Source organism: Salvelinus alpinus, chromosome 18 (genome assembly GCF_045679555.1).
Source record: "Salvelinus alpinus chromosome 18, SLU_Salpinus.1, whole genome shotgun sequence".
In the NCBI taxonomy this organism is placed as follows: Eukaryota; Metazoa; Chordata; class Actinopteri; order Salmoniformes; family Salmonidae; genus Salvelinus; species Salvelinus alpinus.
The window spans coordinates 3,458,673-3,477,406 of NC_092103.1; the positions used below are offsets into that span (position 1 = coordinate 3,458,673).

Below are 18,734 nucleotides of genomic sequence, written 5' to 3' on the forward strand. Positions count from 1 at the left end.
AAATTGAATTGATGCAATTATTCCAAAACTGCAGCTTGTTGGAACACATTTCCCAGCTTCAGTCAATCATTTGGGATGGAATGTAGCTTGTGTCTTTGTTTTATTTTTTATACCCACCGTTTTTTAGAAGCATTTATTTCTGTAGGCATAATGGGACCCTGTGTAGCAGGAGCAGTCGGAACACGAGTGAGACATTGAGAGGAAAGGGAATTCTTTTTTTTTTTTTTTATGTGCCCCGCAAATGCACATGTACAAATGGAACACTAGTCAAAGCAAATGAACTTTGTCTTCAAGACAACACTTTCCTTTTTCTTTTTAGTTTTATAGTATTTTTTTTTTTTTAAAGGGGAAAAAAAAGTGATCTCTGGTTAGAGTTTTGATGTCCGTTCGCGTACTCATGCCTTTCCCTAGTCACACCACGTCTCTTTTCCAGCTCTTGCTTTCTCCCATGCGCACGTTCTCTTTTTTTCCCCCAGCATCAATATTGGAGAAATGTTAGGAGACATATTATCTTCCTGGAACTTCTGTATATCGTTGTTGGTAATGGATCTATTTGGTAATGTGTGTATTTGGTGTGGCAGGATGTCTGGCCGACCCAGATGGAGGTGGCTCTACTAGAGGACGTAGATGAAGAGGAGGAGTTTGACCCTGACACGGTGTACGGTGAGTGACACCCTACACGAGGACACGCACTGTCTGAGTAATTACACAAGACTCACTGACTTGCCATAGTCAAATGAAAGCCATTCATAATCAGTACATGTTATACATTTAGCTATATATTGCACATTATGATTTTGTCATGTGTGATTCTGTTGTCATTGACTTACCTCTCTCTGCTTGTCTCCCAGGTTCTAGCTTTGTGGTTCCTGTGGCTGGGTTCCTCTGTAGACTCTGCCAGCAGTTCTACCATTTTGAGTCCTCAGCCCGCCACTTGCACTGCAAGTCACTCAAACACTTTGAGAACCTCAAGGTTGGTTGTATAATCACATTTCTTGTGTATGGTTGTGTATGATTTAAGACACCGCTCATCAAATTAACAGGTTTGCCTGTCTGTTGTAGTCATCTCCTTTATTTCCTATGTGTTTTTTGCCTTCTCTCCCCTACAGAAGTACAGGGCCTTGCGTAGCCAGAAGGATGGGACAGTGGAACCTACTCCCATAGACGGTACGGACGGAGATTCAGAGTGTGATAGTAACCACACTGTCTCAGATTCAAACAGCCTGCCTTCAGAGCTCCTCAGCAGCCCTGCCTTACTGCAGCCCACCATCTCCATCACCAGACTGAGGCCCTCCAGACCCTGCCCTGAACCCCAGAACAACACTCCCTCAGCTTCATCCCTGAAGGACCTCACCACCACCAGCAGCACTGTGGGGACTCCGGCTCAAGCCTCCCCAGAGAAGCAGAGCCCAGTAAACCCTGAGGACGAGGAAGAAGAGCCAACCCCAGAACAAGCACCAGTCACAGATGAGGAAGAGCCAACCCCAGAACTAGCACCAGTCACAGATGAGGAAGAGCCAATCCCAGAACTAGCACCAGTCACAGAAGAGGCAGAGGAGGAGCCAGCACCAGTCGCAGAGGAGGAGCCAGTCATGGGAGAGGCAGAGAAAGCGCCAGTGGCAGTTGAGGAAAAGTCAGCCCCAGTCACAGGAGAGGAAGAGGAGGCAAAGGCAGCTGCTCCAGAAGAGAAAACGAGCAAAGGGAAAGCCAAGGGCCCATCCAAAAGGAAGTCTGGGAGGACAACACGGAGACGTTGAGAGAGAGAGAGAAAGAAAGCAGGAGAAAGAGAGAGGGATGGAGAGTGAGAGCGGAAGAAAGAAATAATATCCAGTACAATCGCTACCCTAGGACAGGGTACATTAGTTTGGGACAGGGTCCCCCGCCTCCTCTTCTGTATAGCTCAATAGACCTGGCAACTCAAAACCGGTGATCCTCTAACCTATATTTGTAGGTGTTTCATTTTTTAATAACACAACTAGATAGAAATGACTAACGTGCATTCAGTGGAACCTGACTGAAGAGAATTATGCGGAAACAAATTGTGGATGTGTGTGTTGCTGTCATAAAGTGTGGAAAGGGTCAAATGAAGGTCCGTTTTAGTTTATACATGTTGTGTTCTAGTTAGTTAAATGTCTAACTCAACACATTGTTGCCAGGTTTAGGAAGGGAGTGGTGTTTTAGTCCAGGAACTGAATGAATCATTATAGCAGGCGACTTATCTGAAAATATTTTGTGATGGGGGTGGGAAGTTAAAAAGTAAATGATACTGTTTGAATGTCGAGTAACTATGAACCTTGATTTGATCCTAGCTTTGTTGAAGTGCTATTGTCATTTTTTACACATTCTCTGAACTGTTCTGGAGATTTCCTTGGATGTGAGCAGGTGAGGGGATTGGTTAGAGGGGGGTTTCAAAGGGGGAAGTCTTAACTGCTTGGTCTATTTAGCTCAGATACAGCCTGAGCTGCTGCTTTCCCCTCACTATACTGCTAAATACATTTTAATTGACTTGTTTAGCTCTTTAACCCCTTGATTGCTGAAACTGCCTACATCCCACTGGTATCGCTCCCAATTTGCACCTGAACCTCCATAAGGCTGTGCGATGAGCTCATGGTTTTGACAAGACTAAATTATAGATCATTAGTGTTCCTGCAATGTTAGGAAGCAAAGCATGATTTTAGTGAGCTTTGAATATAGCTGTTCTTAATCCACTCATAATGTTCTATTATAACAGTTGTCTAACAGAACTTGACAACTCCTGAGACCATAAAACTATCCTTTTAGATGTGGCTGGAATAGGGAGAACACATTGGCCTAGAATTGATCCTCTTTGCCATAGTTTGTTCTCAAGAGACAACCAGTTTTATTCAAAGTTCAGTGCGCACTCTTTTCTTCCCCCTCACAGTTGGAAGCATTTGGCCTACCTATTGCCAGCTAATACAATGAGGAATTTCCAAACCCTGTCACCCCATTTTAATGTTCATATTTTCAAAATTCCTGAACTGAAAGAAATGTTACATTAACAAGCTTACGCATCACAAACATGACATTGTAAAATAGTTGAGTAGTTTTGTGCTGGTTTTCCATCCTTTAAAAAAAAAAATAGTTGGTACTTATTTTTTATTTTTTATCACACACCTTGTTAGCTCTGTTACACTGGACTAGTAAGAGTCATTTATTTTGTTTAAGTGTCTGTACAAGTGACATTGCATGGCAGTTGTGACTGTTCACATTGGTAACATTAATATCAAGGTTATTATCAAAAATATTGAAGTTGTATGGATGGACTTGGAGTTTTTCATAACAATGAGACCTGACCTGGAGAAACTAAGGCTGCGTTTAGTCAGGCAGCCCAATTCTGATCTTTTTTCACTACGTCCGTGTCTACACTTGACACTTGCATGCCACTTCAGTTATTAGAATATGAAGTATGCATTGAAGCGACAGGTCTAGATAAACAAAAGTCGCATTGTGGTTGGAATTGTTTAGATCTGGCTGACTGCCTCAGGTGGTGGTCAGAGACTCATTGTGTGGATTTCTCAGTCTTTTTGCAATCAGGCTACCAAACGTGAATACAGTGGGCAATGTCACAGCACTCTGCCCACAAATCTCCAGAAAATGTATGTTTTGGCAGCAAGAGACACCTTTTTTCATTAAATGGAGGAAATGCGTTCCTGGCGTGAGGAATGTGTTTGCTGGCTTCATAAATGTTAGCCCACCAGCTTATTTGGAGTTATAACCTGTTTGCAATCCCTTTTAGCTTTGCTTGCTAGCTTGCTGGCTAATTAGCTACAGCAGTTGGTTACTGCCATCAAGTTGTCAGATTTAGCCTGTTCCAGCGTTTGAAGAAAAAGGGAATCCTGTGACACAATGTGGACGTGTTCAGAATTCCATGATCAGAACTCCATGTTCAGAATACAAAAGTAGCATGAACTGTCATGTCTAGACACGGCCTAATTGGTCTTTAAACCAATCAGCTCTGAAAAATATCTGATGTGAAAAAATTCTGTGATTGGTCAAAAAAACAATTTAGTGGGCGGGGGGATTGGACGTCCAAACGCAGCCTAACTGGTCAGGAAACTCTTTGCTTTGGGCACGGAGAATGAAGTGTCTTTTCCCCATTGATAGTCAATTAGTGTAGAAGTTGTTTCTTTTTTTTCTCACGCATATCTTGTTAGCTCCAGTACACTGGAATAGTAGATAGTAGACTGCGTATAGACGGGCAGACCAATTCTGATATTTTTTCCTCTATATGGACCAATCGCATCTTTTCAAAGCGGATCTGATTGGACAAAAGACCAATTAGGGAGGGGGAAATATCAGATTTGGGCTGGATGTCCAAATGCAGCCGTAGTCATTGTCATTGAGTAGAATTGTCTGTACAAACATTGCATGGCAGAGTTGTCGCCTTACAAATTAGTAACATTAATATCAACGCTATCAACAATAATGAAATGAAAAAATGATACGACTTGGGAGTTTTTCATAACCATGAGACCTCAGCGGGGTAATCTAACTGGTCAGGAAAATCTCTTGGCTCCAGGCACAGAGAAGGAAGTGTATTTTACCTAGTGGTAATAAATGTGTAGCAGTCAAAGTTACAGAAACTGAGAAGCAGCAGTTCTGATTTTGAAGTACACCAACAGAAGAAATTGAACGATTCACCAGCTTGTGATCTATTTAAGTGACGAGACGTGGATAACTATTTGTCACTGGCCTCTTGGTGAGAGGAGACCTGAATATAGGATAATTGTTCATAAGTTATAGACAGAACTACATAAGACCGAATCAGGTAATGTAGCACTCCAGTTAAGAGTCCCCAATCACAGCCACTGTATTTTTTTTCAAGGAACATGTAAGGAATAAGTCTCTCCCAGATGATACTGATGCTATCAGTGAATGGGCAGTTGTTTTTATTAGTTCACTTGTACAGAGGAAGAGCAGATGCATAGACTGTTTACACAGGCAGCCCAATTTTCAGAGATGATCTTAGTCAAAATACCAATTAGATCAGAATTGGGCTAACTGTGTAAACAAACCCATATTGGCTTTGATGAAAGCAAGCTCATTTGTCTTCTAGTCTCTGCTTTGCGTCCCACTGAAATATTATAAAGGACCAGAGCATGACGGAAAGGGTCATTTATGTGAAATTTCAAACAGCTGTATGTTTCTTAATGTATTTTTATTCTACAAATGACAAACTGATGAACAAGAGTGTTTTCTAGCAGCTGGAAGTTTCATGTATTTTTGGGGTGTTTTCTGTATTGGTCATTTTAATTTATAATAATAAAATTTGACAATTGCCTCACTGATTATTAAATATCACATTGTTTTAAAGAGCTAGTTCTTGACGTTAGTGATTCAAGATGTCACACTCAGATACTTAACAGTAACATATTCAATATACTATTTTTATATCCGACAAAGAGGAACACAAACACAATCTCTTCTTGCATGTCACAGAAAAATATTCACCAATCAAAGCTCACATATTTTTGGGAGTATTGCCCCACAGAGGTTAACTTTGCTGCTTACCTACCACCAGTGTATTCATTACATCTTACAACAGAACCCGTTTACCATCTTAGAGCCAAACATAGCAAATGAAACAGGGAGGGACCTACCTGAATTTGTGCAATAGAAAATTGTTTTTGTTGCAAAACGTTTTGGAACAGAAACCAATTCGGCAAAAATGAATCAGCTTATTCTGCATGCTTTACACCCCACACCAAGCACATGGATAAATAAGTACTAATCATGGGGGCAATTGAGGACTATACGGATAGCTAAGCTGAAACATTGGTATACATAGTAAGTGGTGATGGTGGCATAAACTAGTCACTTCAACACAAAGAATGTACTCAGCTTTTGGCTCTTACTTAACTAAGCAGGAACCATCTTAAAAGTTCAACAGCTGGGTATCGATTAAAACTATAGTTTAGTGGAGGGTTCATAAGTGCTACATGAAAGGGACAGAGAAGGGAAAATCCTATCATGCTTAAGTGTTACCACAAGAACACTTGAGGAAAGGAAAGATGCTCATATAGATTGGACTGTTTTGTATAACATTGAGTAGTCCAGCTTTATCCTCTTCGCCCTTCTCCCCTTCAGAGGCCGGAGAATCCTTGTCTGGGGACAGTTGATCCTCCCCTGGGGGTGTATCGGTGCTCAGCTGAACTCTGAACTCCTGCCTGCAGGTTAGATTCCAACAGTTCATGTAGTTTGTCATTCAGTGAGTTGTTGCGTTCCTCCAGGTCATCAAGGCAAGAGTTGATCTGATCCAGCAGTGTTGATGGCTACATACTCTCCCAAAAGAGAGTGATATGAGAACAGCAAAGATGTGCAATTCCTAACAGACAAATACAGACACCCTATTGGCTTATGTCACAGCTGTGAATGACAACACACACAGTTTTGTGTTATTATCCTTGTGGGGACCAAAACATTTATTCCCTTTCTAAATCCTATTTTTCCTCATGGGGACTGGCGAAATGTACCCACTTGTCCGAATGTTCCTTGTTTTACTATCCTTGTGAGGACTTATTGTGAGGTACCCACAAGGATAGTTAAACAAAAAAAATGCACACTGTATCTCTTAAATCACAGCCGCAGAGATGATGCTTCCGTGATGACATCTGAAACATATCGGTATTACCTGAATTCATCTTCATCGTTGATGATGCCACCATCAGTTGAGATGTTAGGATCTCCATTTGGTCCAGACATACAGTGGGGCAAAAAAGTATTTAGTCAGCCACCAATTGTGCAAGTTCTTCTTATTTGCAAATTATGGTGGAAAATAAGTATTTGGTCACCTACAAACAAGCAAGATTTCTGGCTCTCACAGACCTGTAACTTCTTCTTTAAGAGGCTCCTCTGTCCTCCACTCGTTTCCTGTATTAATGGCACCTGTTTGAACTTGTTATCAGTATAAAAGACACCTGTCCACAACCTCAAACAGTCACACTCCAAACTCCACTATGGCCAAGACCAAAGAGCTGTCAAAGGACACCAGAAACAAAATTGTAGACCTGCACCAGGCTGGGAAGACTGAATCTGCAATAGGTAAGCAGCTTGGTTTGAAGAAATCAACTGTGGGAGCAATTATTAGGAAATGGAAGACATACAAGACCACTGATAATCTCCCTCGATCTGGGGCTCCACGCAAGATCTCACCCCTGGGGTCAAAATGATCACAAGAACGGTGAGCAAAAATCCCAGAACCACACGGGGGGACCTAGTGAATGACCTGCAGAGAGCTGGGACCAAAGTAACAAAGCCTACCATCAGTAACACACTACGCCGCCAGGGACTCAAATCCTGCAGTGCCAGACGTGTCCCCCTGCTTAAGCCAGTACATGTCCAGGCCCGTCTGAAGTTTGCTAGAGAGCATTTGGATGATCCAGAAGAAGATTGGGAAAATGTCATATGGTCAAATGAAACCAAAATAGAACTTTTTGGTAAAAACTCAACTCGTCGTGTTTGGAGGACAAAGAATGCTGAGTTGCAACCAAAGAACACCATACCTACTGTGAAGCATGGGGGTGGAAACATCATGCTTTGGGGCTGTTTTTCTGCAAAGTGACCAGGACGACTGATCCGTGTAAAGGAAAGAATGAATGGGGCCATGTATCGTGAGATTTTGAGTGAAAACCTCCTTCCATCAGCAAGGGCATTGAAGATGAAACGTGGCTGGGTCTTTCAGCATGACAATGATCCCAAACACACCGCCCGGGCAATGAAGGAGTGGCTTCGTAAGAAGCATTTCAAGGTCCTGGAGTGGCCTAGCCAGTCTCCAGATCTCAACCCCATAGAAAATCTTTGGAGGGAGTTGAAAGTCCGCGTTGCCCAGCAACAGCCCCAAAACATCACTGCTCTAGAGGAGATCTGCATGGAGGAATGGGCCAAAATACCAGCAACAGTGTGTGAAAACCTTGTGAAGACTTACAGAAAACGTTTGACCTCTGTCATTGCCAACAAAGGGTATATAACAAAGTATTGAGATAAACTTTTGTTATTGACCAAATACTTATTTTCCACCATAATTTGCAAATAAATTCATAAAAAATCCTACAATGTGATTTTCTGGAAAAAAAATTCTCATTTTGTCTGTCATAGTTGAAGTGTACCTATGATGAAAATTACAGGCCTCTCTCATCTTTTTAGGTGGGAGAACTTGCACAATTTGTGGCTGACTAAATACTTTTTTGCCCCACTGTATGGTTGTTGACTTCTTCTTCTGAGGTTTAACGGCGGTTGGCATCCAATTTGTTTCATTACCGCCACCTACTAGACTGGTGTACAACTCCATTATACTTTGCTTGAAAAATAAAAATGTACTAAATAAATAACCTACCATCTAACACTACACTCACTAATTTTAAAATTATATAAAATTAAATGAACACCACCCTACTCCACTAATTAAATGTATTTATTCCTACCTCATGCCATCATCCTGAAAGGATGGGACGTCACCACTTAACACACCCTGTAACTCTTCTGATGTCAAATCTCGCACACACAAATACCTCTCTGCAGCTGCCACCACAACCTCAATTTTCCCGAGACTTCCGATCCATCCCTTCAGTACAATGTGACAACTAATGCACTACTCTAACCCTGGAAACCTCAACCTACCTCTCTCGCAAGGGACATTTCTGATCCCCAGCAGTGGCGGTTCTAGACCATTTCAACTGGGGGGGGCCAAGCTGGGGCCAGTTGTGCTGTTAGAGGGGCCAGTTACATTAGCCGTTATTGTTGTCATATCGTTTTCTTCACTGCATTGCAGGCAGTGTTCCGCGTTGCCACTGTCTAATAACGGATGTAAAAAAAGAACGATAGCAAAAATTTGTTATGTAGGGGGTCCAAAATGGTTGTCACTGGGGCACTGCCCCCCAGAACCGCTAGTGATCCTCAGCTCCATGGGCACACAATTAACATATTCCGCTACTTTCCCCAATACTACACATTCCTTTGTCTCATGCCCTTCTGCACATTTCTCACAACTTGGACCCTCCCTCATACACACTGCTGCCACATACCCATAAGCTTGACACCTGTAACATCGTAATGTATTCGGCACATCGCTCGTACAGGATTACTTATACTGTATATCCAAACTTTGTCGGGCAAAGACTCAACTTCAGAAGAACAGACAATGACTTCCGTTTCCCCACCCTGTCTGCGTCGCATCAAACGACGATCATCACATACACCGGGAATCTTTCCCCTCAGCTGGTCAACTTGTATATTTACTGCTACCCCTGTTATCACTCCTTTCATTGGTGCCCTTTTCTTGAGAACGAAACAATTTACTTTTCTTGCCCTCATTCGTTTTACTCTGAGCGCATTCTCCCTCTGCCTCACAGAAACACAAACAGTTATCACTAGACCACTTCTAGTTACCATCACCCAACTCTTTTTTTCACCCAGCGTGAAACCACAAATGGATCAGCCAAAAGGCAAGAGTCCACTTTTTCCATAAACTTCACTCCTACTGTCAGACTCTTCTTCATCCTGAGCATCGGTGCATACCTCGGTATCCAATAACTTCACCGCACCTACCACATAGGTTACTTCACACTTATTCACTTCCATTTCTCCTCCTGTCTTCAGCTCCCTCTGCTTACACTTTCTACCATTCTTATTTAACAAACCATCTCCCTTTTCCCCACAATTTTTATCCGACACAAGCCCTCTCTTTTTCCCTCCATTCCTCCTCCGTTTTCCAAGTATACGTCCCCTTATGATAATACTGCTGCCCCACTCCTGACACCCATCTTGTTCTTGCTTTCTCCAGTGACTCCATTTCAGCCGAGCGCTCTTCTACCTATTGTTGTTTACGTAGAATTAGCTACACTGAAATGAATAAAGAGAAAAGATGCGTTAGCTGGCACTGCAGCCCATGTAGCTAACGTTAGTAACTTAACAAACACAGATACACGTTTACTTACATTACTATGTTCATCGCCAGTGCACTTCACATATAGTAGGGGTTTCTAATATAATATTCTGCTGGAAAACAAAAACCTTAAAAGGACTACATCGTAATGCACAAATTGGACTTAGCTGGACTGCTAGCTAACAACTGCAGCCTGTCACGTAGTGTCAGATGACTGATGATGACAACACTGAGAAACAAGCTCCCCGACATGACCCAATGTTCAAACATTGCTTTACAAATACTTCAAGAGATATATATCTACAATATATTTGGCCTTGCAATTATGAGTTAAAAAACTGACTATCAGACTGGAACGATAGATTCAGGCCGTTTTGTGGTCTGTTTCGTGATGTAGTTTATTTGGTGATTTTATATTATCTTTGGCATATCCCCTCTGATATCATTAATTTCAACGTAAATGTTTAACTTTTCATTATTTAATTTAGTGAATCTTAATGTGCAATTTATATTGGTATTTATACATTACAAACAGTTGTTGTCTTTATTTTGTCTTGAGTACTAGCAAAGACATTATGAAGATAGGCCGAAACGGCTTCTCCCCGAATCATCTAACTAAGCTCATGCGTAGAAACACGTCATGGGGGCTAACGGTCGTCTCACGCCAAACTGCGCATGTACAGACCGTCACTCCTTCGATATAAAGTTGTTTTCGACGAAAATTAAAACGTGTCAGTTTGTCACTTTTACGAGGTTGGAGTAATAACATGTTCAATTACTTAAGACATTGGCTCAAATTTAGGTTGTGCCTTTAGATTTCGAGGAAATCAACAACTAAGGGAAAAAAATTAACTTCTCTCATTGATTTATCAAACCCCGGGCTGGTCTGTTTGGCAAGTGTTCCCGGAAATATTGCGACGTTGTGCCTCTGGGTTTAGAAACTCTGTGGTACTAGGTCCCATAAATATCTATTCAATTTCGATTTCAATTTAAGGGGCTTTTTATTGGCATGGGAAAACATATGTTTACATTGCCAAAGAAAGTGAAATAGATAATAAACAAAATTGAAATAAACAATACAAAATGTACAGTAAACATTACACTCACAAAAGTTTCAAAAGAATAAAGACATTTCAAATGACATATTATTTATATATACAGTGTTGTAATGATGTGCAAATAGTTCAAGTACAAAAGGGAAAATAAATAAACATAAATATAGGTTGTATTTACAATGGTGTTTGTTCTTTACTGGTTGCCCTTTTCTTGTGGCAACAGGTCACAAATCTTGCTTTTGTGATTGCACACTGCGGTATTTCATCCAATAGATATGGGAGTTTATCAAAATTTGATTTGTTTTCGAAATCTTTGTGAGTCTGTGTAATCTGAAAGAAATATGTGTCTCTAATATGATTATACATTTGGCAGGAGTTTAGGAAGTGCAGCTCAGTTTCCACCTCATTTTGTGGGCAGTGTGCACATAGCCTGTCTTCTCTTGAAAGCCAGGGTTGCCTTTGGCGGCCTTTCTCAATAGCAAGGCTATGGTCATTGAGTCTGTACATAGTCAAAGATTTCCAGTGGTCAGGTATTCTGCCACTGTGTTCTCTCTGTTTAGGGCAAAATCGCATTCTAGTTTACTCTTGTTGTTTTTGTTAATTATTTCCAATGTTTCAAGTAATTATCTTTTTGTTTTCTCATGATTTGGTTGGGTCTAATTGTGTTGCTGTCCTGGGGCTCTTTGTGGTCTGTTTGTGTTTGTGAACAGAGCCCCAGGACCAGCTTGCTTAGCGGGCTCTTCTCTAGGTGTATTTCTCTGTAGGTGATGGCTTTGTTATGGAAGGTTTGGGAATTGATTCCATTTAGGTGGTTGTAGAATTTAACAGCTCTTTTCTGGATTTTGATATCGGCCTAATATCGGCCTAAATCTGCCCTGCGTGCATTATTTGGTGTTTTACGTTGTACAAGGAGGATCTTTTATCAGAATTCTGTATGCATTCTCAATTTGGTGTTTGTCCCATTTTTTGAATTCTTGGTTGGTGAGCGGACCCCAGACCTCACAACCATGAAGGGCAATGGGTTCTATAACTGCAAGTATTTTTAACCAGATCCTAATTGGTGTGTCGAATTGTATGTTCCTTTTGATGACATATATTTTGATGGCCTTCTACGAATCTATCGGACTGCTCCATACTGTTATATACAATAGGTGGCGCCACAGTCCTATAAGTCTTGAGAGGAAGAAATACGCCCGCGTACCCACGTGGGGCGGATCACACATGACTGGCACAGCTAGTAGCTAACAAAATAAAATAAGAACCTTAGTTAGCTTTCTAGCTATTCGACCATGGAGGACCTACCTGCAGATATCAAAGCTTTCCTTCTGAATCACCCATTTTTTGAACTTACGGACGACGGCAAAAAGGTTACAATTCCAACCGCACCAAATGTATTTTCACAAAATATCGTATAGACTTAACGTTGGCAAAAAAACGTAGCTAACTTTGGCTAGCTAGCTAATAATGTTATGCTGTGTCTGATGTGAACTACATGACATGTATATGACAGCATTTTGTTTCACCTTTTTATTTTTTAGATAAAATGCGTACTCAATGGACATGATTGTCCTTGCAACCTCACAGAGCTCCAGAACTTCACCAAAGGGAAGAAATATCATAAAATGTGTTCTACTGCAGAGTTCAACTATAGTCAATATGAACCACATGTTGTGCCCAGCTCGAAGCAACCGTAAGTATTCCCCTAGAGCCATACTCTCAGTAGTTGGCGGTTTCGTGTTTTAGAGGGGAGCAGGGCTTGAGTGCATGCATCTATGACTTCTTGGCAGGTACTATATGATATTACACCCACATTCAAGGAGGCTAAACATTCCCCCTATTTCTCCCCAAACCCATCCAGAGGTTCTCCAACTGCTGCCACCAATTCAATGTGGTTATAGGACTTCTGTGGTTATCAAGTGCCTGTCTGCCTTTGAAGTTATGTCCCCACTCTCTAACCAGTTCTTGGGGTTAGGGTAACTGACCAATTCTGTATGTCTGACCTACAGCAATCATCTCTTCTGCAAGTTGACGCTCAGACACATCAATCGCCTGCCACACCATGTCTTACAGCATGTCAATGGGAAGCGGTTCCAAAAAGCGAAGAAGGAATGTCAGTACTTCTTGCCACCCAAAATGTCCTTCCTCCTACCTACCCTCAAATGTTGATGCTTCCTTTCCACTCAATGTTTTTAGAGGTTTTCCACTGAGTGCTGTTGTGTGTTGTTTCAGAGGACTTTTGTTCTGCCCTTTCAATTTACCAGTGAAGCATCTTTACAATCCATCAGATGTATGTCTCTAAAATAGAACTACCTGAAACACCACATAGATGGTTGTTTTCACTGTCGTCAGTACAGTTTATGAATTGTCTAATCTCTCCCCTAGATGAAGAGTGTGTGCAGCAGGGGGTGGAGTACATGCCAGCCAGCCTCCGACAGAAGAAGCACAGAGATAGAGAGAAAGATGGGGAGAGGGGGCGCAACTTCCAGCGGGGGAATGGAGCGTGGGCTCCTGACTCCAGCGATGAGGGAGGCAGTGACTCCGAGGACAGCATGAGTGACCTGTACCCATGTTAGTACTTATGTCATTTTTGTGTAAAACAGTCAATGGTGACACTGGCAGTGTCTGAATACACATACTAGCGTACTAAATAGTATACAAAAAATAGATTTATAGTATTTGAAATTTCAATTTATCTGATCATCCGCTGTTGTCAAACACAACAGCGGATGTGGTCCCGTGTGGCTCAGTTGGTAGAGCATGGCGCTTGCAACGCCAGGGTTGTGGGTTCAATTCCCACGGGGGGACCAGGATGAATATGTATGAACTTTCCAATTTGTAAGTCGCTCTGGATAAGAGCGTCTGCTAAATGACTTAAATGTAAAATGTAAAAAACACGTGAGTCGAAAAAGACGAGTGAATTCTACTAGCTCAAATGGCAAAATTAGTATGCGTTTTAAGTATGTAGTACTTTAGTCGTGTCCGAATACCCATACTAATGTCAGCTGTGGTTGAGCTAGAACATACAGTATGTGGATTCAAGTATATTTTATTTTATACATTTGCTTCCTTTCTGGAAGGTGAAAACTAATGTCTGGCTTTTTCTTTCCCTACAGCCACTTTATTCTCTCTGAAAAAGGAGACAGAGGGTATGGAGGAGGAAAAAGATGCCTTTAAAACGGATGATGAGGAGATGGAGATTGATAAACAGGCGCCACAGAAACGCAAGAAGGTCAGATGGCTTAACCCTCATGGAACTTTTTTTTTCACTATTAGTGTTGATCAGTGTTCCAAGCAAACAGGTCTGCATGTGGTTGTTGAATTACTGTAATTAGTAGCACCGCTCTCTTTGCATCTTCAACAGGTTCAGGCTGGTGGTTTCCAGAAGAAATTCAAGAATCATAACTGTAAAAGAAAAGGTTTTAAAGACCATGTTAAAAATAGAAAATAAAGGTGAATTCTGTGCCCATGTTAAAAATGGAAAATAAAGGTGAATGCTGTGCTTCTTTATTCGCACTTTGAATTTGTGTCATATGCTCTCATCCTGTCGAGTGTTCCTAAGTAGATTCAAACATAAGGCTGCTCTAAGTAGCTAATTATCAGTTTTTCTGTCTAATTTTGAGCAAAAGTTGACCATCAACACTACATCTGTAATGTTCCACACAAAAGCATTTTCTAGTCTTGACATGGATTCTGCTATTGCCCAGCACCAAATGTACATCTTACAGATGCTCTTATCCAGAGTGACTTACATATTCATATTTATTTTTTCCCATACTGGGCCACTGTGGGAATTGAACCCACAACACTGGTGTTGCATGGACCATGATCTACCAACTATGCCACACAAGACCCAATGTAGTCATATATAGCATCTCAACTACAGCATTTTATGTTCATCATATAGCTCCAATTATGAAAATGTCCCAAATGTACTCAGTTCAAATTTTATTAGTCACATACACATGGTTAGCAGATGTTAATGCGAGTGTAGCGAAATGCTTGTGCTTCTAGTTCCGACAATGCAGTAATAACCAACAAGTAATCTAACCTAACAATTCCACAACTACTACCTTATACACACAAGTGTAAAGGGATAAAGAATATGTACATAAAGATATATGAATGAGTGATGGTACAGAACGGCATAGGCAAGATGCAGTAGATGGTATAGAGTACAGTATATACAGATGAGATGAGTAATGTAGGGTATGTAAACATATTAAGTGGCATTGTTTAAAGTGGCTAGTGATACATTTTTACATACTTTCCATCAATTCCCATTATTAAAGTGGCTGGAGTTGAGTCAGTATGTTGGCAGCGGCCACTAAATGTTAGTGGTGGCTGTTTAACAGTCTGATGGCCTTGAGATAGAAGCTGTTTTTCAGTCTGTCGGACCCTGCTTTGATGCACCTGTACTGACCTCGCCTTCTGGATGATAGCGGGGTGAACAGGCAGTGGCTCGGGTGGTTGTTGTCCTTGATGATCTTTTTGGCCTTCCTGTGACATCGGGTAGTGTAGGTGTCCTGGAGGGCAGGTAGTTTGCCCCCGGTGATGCGTTGTGCAGACCTCACTACCCTCTGGAGAGCCTTGCGGTTGTGGGCGGAGCAGTTGCCGTACCAGGCGGTGATACAGCCCGACAGGATGTTCTCGATTGTGCATCTGTAGAAGTTTGTGAGTGCTTTTGGTGACAAGCCGAATTTCTTCAGCCTCCTGAGGTTGAAGAGGTGCTGCTGCGCCTTCTTCACAACACTGTCTGTGTGGGTGGACCAATTCAGTTTGTCCGTGATGTGTACACCGAGGAACTTAAAACTTTCCACCTTCTCACTACTGTCCCGTCGATGTGGATAGGGGGGTGCTCCCTCTGCTGTTTCCTGAAGTCCACAATCATCTCCTTTGTTTTGTTGACGTTGAGTGTGAGGTTATTTTCCTGACACCACACTCCGAGGGCCCTCACCTCCTCCTTGTAGGCCGTCTCGTCGTTGTTGGTAATCAAGCCTACCACTGTAGTGTCGTCCGCAAACTTGATGATTGAGTTGGAGGCGTGCATGGCCACGCAGTCGTGGGTGAACAGGGAGTACAGGAGAGCGCTCAGAACGCACCCTTGTGGGGCCCCAGTGTTGAGGATCAACGGGGTGGAGATGTTGTTACCTACCCTCACCACCTGGGGGCGGCCCGTCAGGAAGTCCAGGACCCAGTTGCACAGGGCGGGGTCGAGACCCAGGGTCTCGAGCTTGATGACGAGTTTGAAGGGTACTATGGTGTTAAATGCTGAGCTGTAGTCGATGAACAGCATTCTCACATAGGTATTCCTCTTGTCCAAATGGGTTAGGGCAGTGTGCAGTGTGGTTGCGATTGCGTCGTCTGTGGACCTATTGGGTCGGTAAGCAAATTGGAGTGGGTCTAGGGTGTCAGGTAGGGTGGAGGTGATATGGTCCTTGACTAGTCTCTCAAAGCACTTCATGATGACGGAAGTGAGTGCTACGGGGCGGTAGTCGTTTAGCTCAGTTACCTTAGCTTTCTTGGGAACAGGAACAATGGTGGCCCTCTTGAAGCATGTGGGAACAGTAGACTGGGATAAGGATTGATTGAATATGTCCTTAAACACACCAGCCAGCTGGTCTGCGCATGCTCTGAGGACGCGGCTGGGAATGCCGTCTGGGCCTGCAGCCTTGCGAGGGTTAACACGTTTAAATGTTTTACTCACCTCGGCTGCAGTGAAGGAGAGCCCGCAGGTTTTGGTAGCGGGCCGTGTCAGTGGCACTGTATTGTCCTCAAAGCGAGCAAAAAAGTTATTTAGTCTGTCTGGGAGCAAGACATCCTGGTCCGCGACGGGGCTGGTTTTCTTTTTGTAATCCGTGATTGACTGTAGACCCTGCCACATACCTCTTGTGTCTGAGCTGTTGAATTACGACTCTACTTTGTCTCTATACTGGCACTTAGCTTGTTTGATTGCCTTGCGGAGGGAATAGCTACACTGTTTGTATTCGGTCATGTTTCCGGTCACCTTGCCCTGGGTAAAAGCAGTGGTTCGCGCTTTCCATAGATTGACCATAGATTGTAGAAACGTTTGATAACTGCCAGATGAGGTATTTGATGGCCCGCTACCAAGGACTGTGGGCTCTCCTTCTCCGTGGCTGACGTAAGACATTTTAAACACGTTAACCCTTGCAAGGTTGCCAGCCCAAACGGCATCCCTGGCTGCGTCCTCAGAGCATGCGCAGACCAGCTGGCTGGTGTGTGTACGGACATACCCTATTACAGGGGCCGAGTCACTGGCTTACTGGTGCTCTTCCATGCCATCCCTAGGAGGGGTGTGTCACTTGAGTGGGTTGAGTCACTGACGTGGTCTTCCTGTCTGGGTTGGCGCCTCCCCTTGGGTTGTGCCGTGGCGGAGATCTTTGTGGGCTATACTCGGCCTTGTCTCAGGATGGTAAGTTGGTGGTTGAAGATATCCCTCTAGTGGTGTGGGGGCTGTGCTTTGGCAAAGTGGGTGGGGTTATATCCTGCCTGTTTGGCCCTGTCTGGGGGTATCATCGGATGGGGCCACAGTGTCTCCTGACCCCTCCTGTCTCAGCCTCCAGTATTTATGCTGCAGTAGTTTGTGTCGGGGGGGGGGGGTCAGTCTGTTATATCTGGAGTATTTCTCCAGTGTCCTGTGTGAATTGAAGTATGCTCTCTCTAATTCTTTCTCTCTCTCGGGGGACCTGAGCCCTAGGACCATGCCTCAGGACTACCTGGCATGATGACTCCTTGCTGTCCCCAGTCCACCTGGCCGTGCTGCTGCTCCAGTTTCAACTGTTCTGCCTGCGGCTATGGAACCCTGACCTGTTCACCGGACGTGCTACCTGTCCCAGACCTGTGTTTTCAACTCTCTGGCGACAGCAGGAGCGGTAGAGATAATCTCAATGATTGGCTATGAAAAGCCAACTGACTTTTACTCCTGAGGTGCTGACCTGTTGCACCCTCGACAACTACTGTGATTATTATTATTTGACCATGCTGGTCATTTATGAACATTTGAACATCTTGTCCAAGTTCTGTTATAATCTCCACCTGGCACACCCAGAAGAGGACTGGCCACCCCTCATAGCCTGGTTCCTCTCTAGGTTTCTATCCTGCATTGCTTGCTGTTTGGGGTTTTAGGCTGGGTTTCTGTACAGCACTTTGAGATATCAGCTGATGTAAGAAGGGCTATATAAATACATTTGGTTTGATGATTTGGTTTGATTCAATCTCTCCCTATCCCAGTCTGCTGTTCCCACATGCTTCAAGATGGTCACCATTGTTCCTGTACCCAAGAAAGCAAAGGTAACTGAACTAAATGACTATCACCCATCGCACTCACTTCTGTCATCATGAAGTGCATTGAGAGGCTTGTCAAGGATCATATCATCTCCGCCTTACCTGTCACACTAGACCCACTTCAATTTGTTTACCGCCACAATAGGTCCACAGATGATGCAATCGCCATCACACTGCCCTATCCCATCTGGACAAGAGGAATATCTATGTAAGAATGCTGTTCATTGACTATAGCTCAGCATTAAACACCATAGTACCCTCCAAGCTCATTAAGCAAGAGGCCCTGGGTCTCAACCCCGACCTGTGCAATTGGGTCCTGGACTTCCTGGCGGGCCACCCCAAGGTGGTGAAGGTAGGAAACAACATCTCCCCTTTGCTGATCCTCAACACTGGGGCCCCACAGGGATGCATGCTCAACCCCTCCTGTACTCCCTGTTCACCCATAACTGCGTGGCCATCAAGTTTGCAGATGACAC

General features: G+C 43.1%; 2 protein-coding genes, 1 long non-coding RNA gene and 1 other non-coding gene across 5 annotated transcripts in view; 3 read left to right on the forward strand and 1 right to left on the reverse strand.

The window, feature by feature from the left end:
* LOC139543522 (cip1-interacting zinc finger protein-like) overlaps nucleotides 1-5,305 on the forward strand; it is a 23,354-nt gene extending 18,049 nt beyond the window's left edge. The window contains exons 13-15 of the mRNA XM_071349679.1: nucleotides 582-663; nucleotides 852-973; nucleotides 1,110-5,305. Coding sequence (XP_071205780.1) covers nucleotides 582-663; nucleotides 852-973; nucleotides 1,110-1,757 — 852 coding nt within the window. The 3' untranslated portion in view covers nucleotides 1,758-5,305. The remainder of the gene's footprint in view (nucleotides 1-581; nucleotides 664-851; nucleotides 974-1,109) is intronic.
* LOC139543523 (uncharacterized) lies at nucleotides 2,938-10,106 on the reverse strand. Of its 2 annotated transcripts, XR_011668733.1 has the most exons (3): nucleotides 9,954-10,106; nucleotides 6,653-9,858; nucleotides 2,938-6,293 (listed from the first exon to the last, which is right to left on the reverse strand). It is a non-coding gene; the product is annotated as an uncharacterized lncRNA (long non-coding RNA). The 2 variants fall into 2 exon arrangements; XR_011668732.1 differs by having other exon boundaries at nucleotides 2,938-9,858.
* A 2,024-nt stretch (nucleotides 10,107-12,130) lies between these two features.
* Nucleotides 12,131-14,476, forward strand: surf2 (surfeit 2). The gene is made up of 6 exons (XM_071349680.1): nucleotides 12,131-12,323; nucleotides 12,495-12,646; nucleotides 12,963-13,066; nucleotides 13,339-13,524; nucleotides 14,070-14,185; nucleotides 14,318-14,476. The coding sequence occupies exons 1-6, from the start codon at nucleotides 12,246-12,248 to the stop codon at nucleotides 14,402-14,404; spliced, it is 723 nt and encodes a 240-aa protein (XP_071205781.1). The 5' UTR covers nucleotides 12,131-12,245; the 3' UTR covers nucleotides 14,405-14,476.
* trnaa-ugc (transfer RNA alanine (anticodon UGC)) lies at nucleotides 13,687-13,763 on the forward strand. Its single transcript has one exon. It is a non-coding gene; the product is annotated as a tRNA-Ala (tRNA).
* Nucleotides 14,477-18,734: the final 4,258 nt, after the last annotated feature.

What these genes read in the sequence shown, in the direction of transcription:
- surf2 (XM_071349680.1), top strand. Translation starts at nt 12,246, where the DNA reads ATGGAGGACCTACCTGCAGATATCAAAGCTTTCCTTCTGAATCACCCA. An exon ending in CCAAAAAGCGAAGAAGGAAT is followed by an intron (nt 13,067 to 13,338) that starts GTCAGTACTTCT and finishes TCTCTCCCCTAG; the next exon opens with ATGAAGAGTGTGTGCAGCAG. An exon ending in CATGAGTGACCTGTACCCAT is followed by an intron (nt 13,525 to 14,069) that starts GTTAGTACTTAT and finishes CTTTCCCTACAG; the next exon opens with CCACTTTATTCTCTCTGAAA.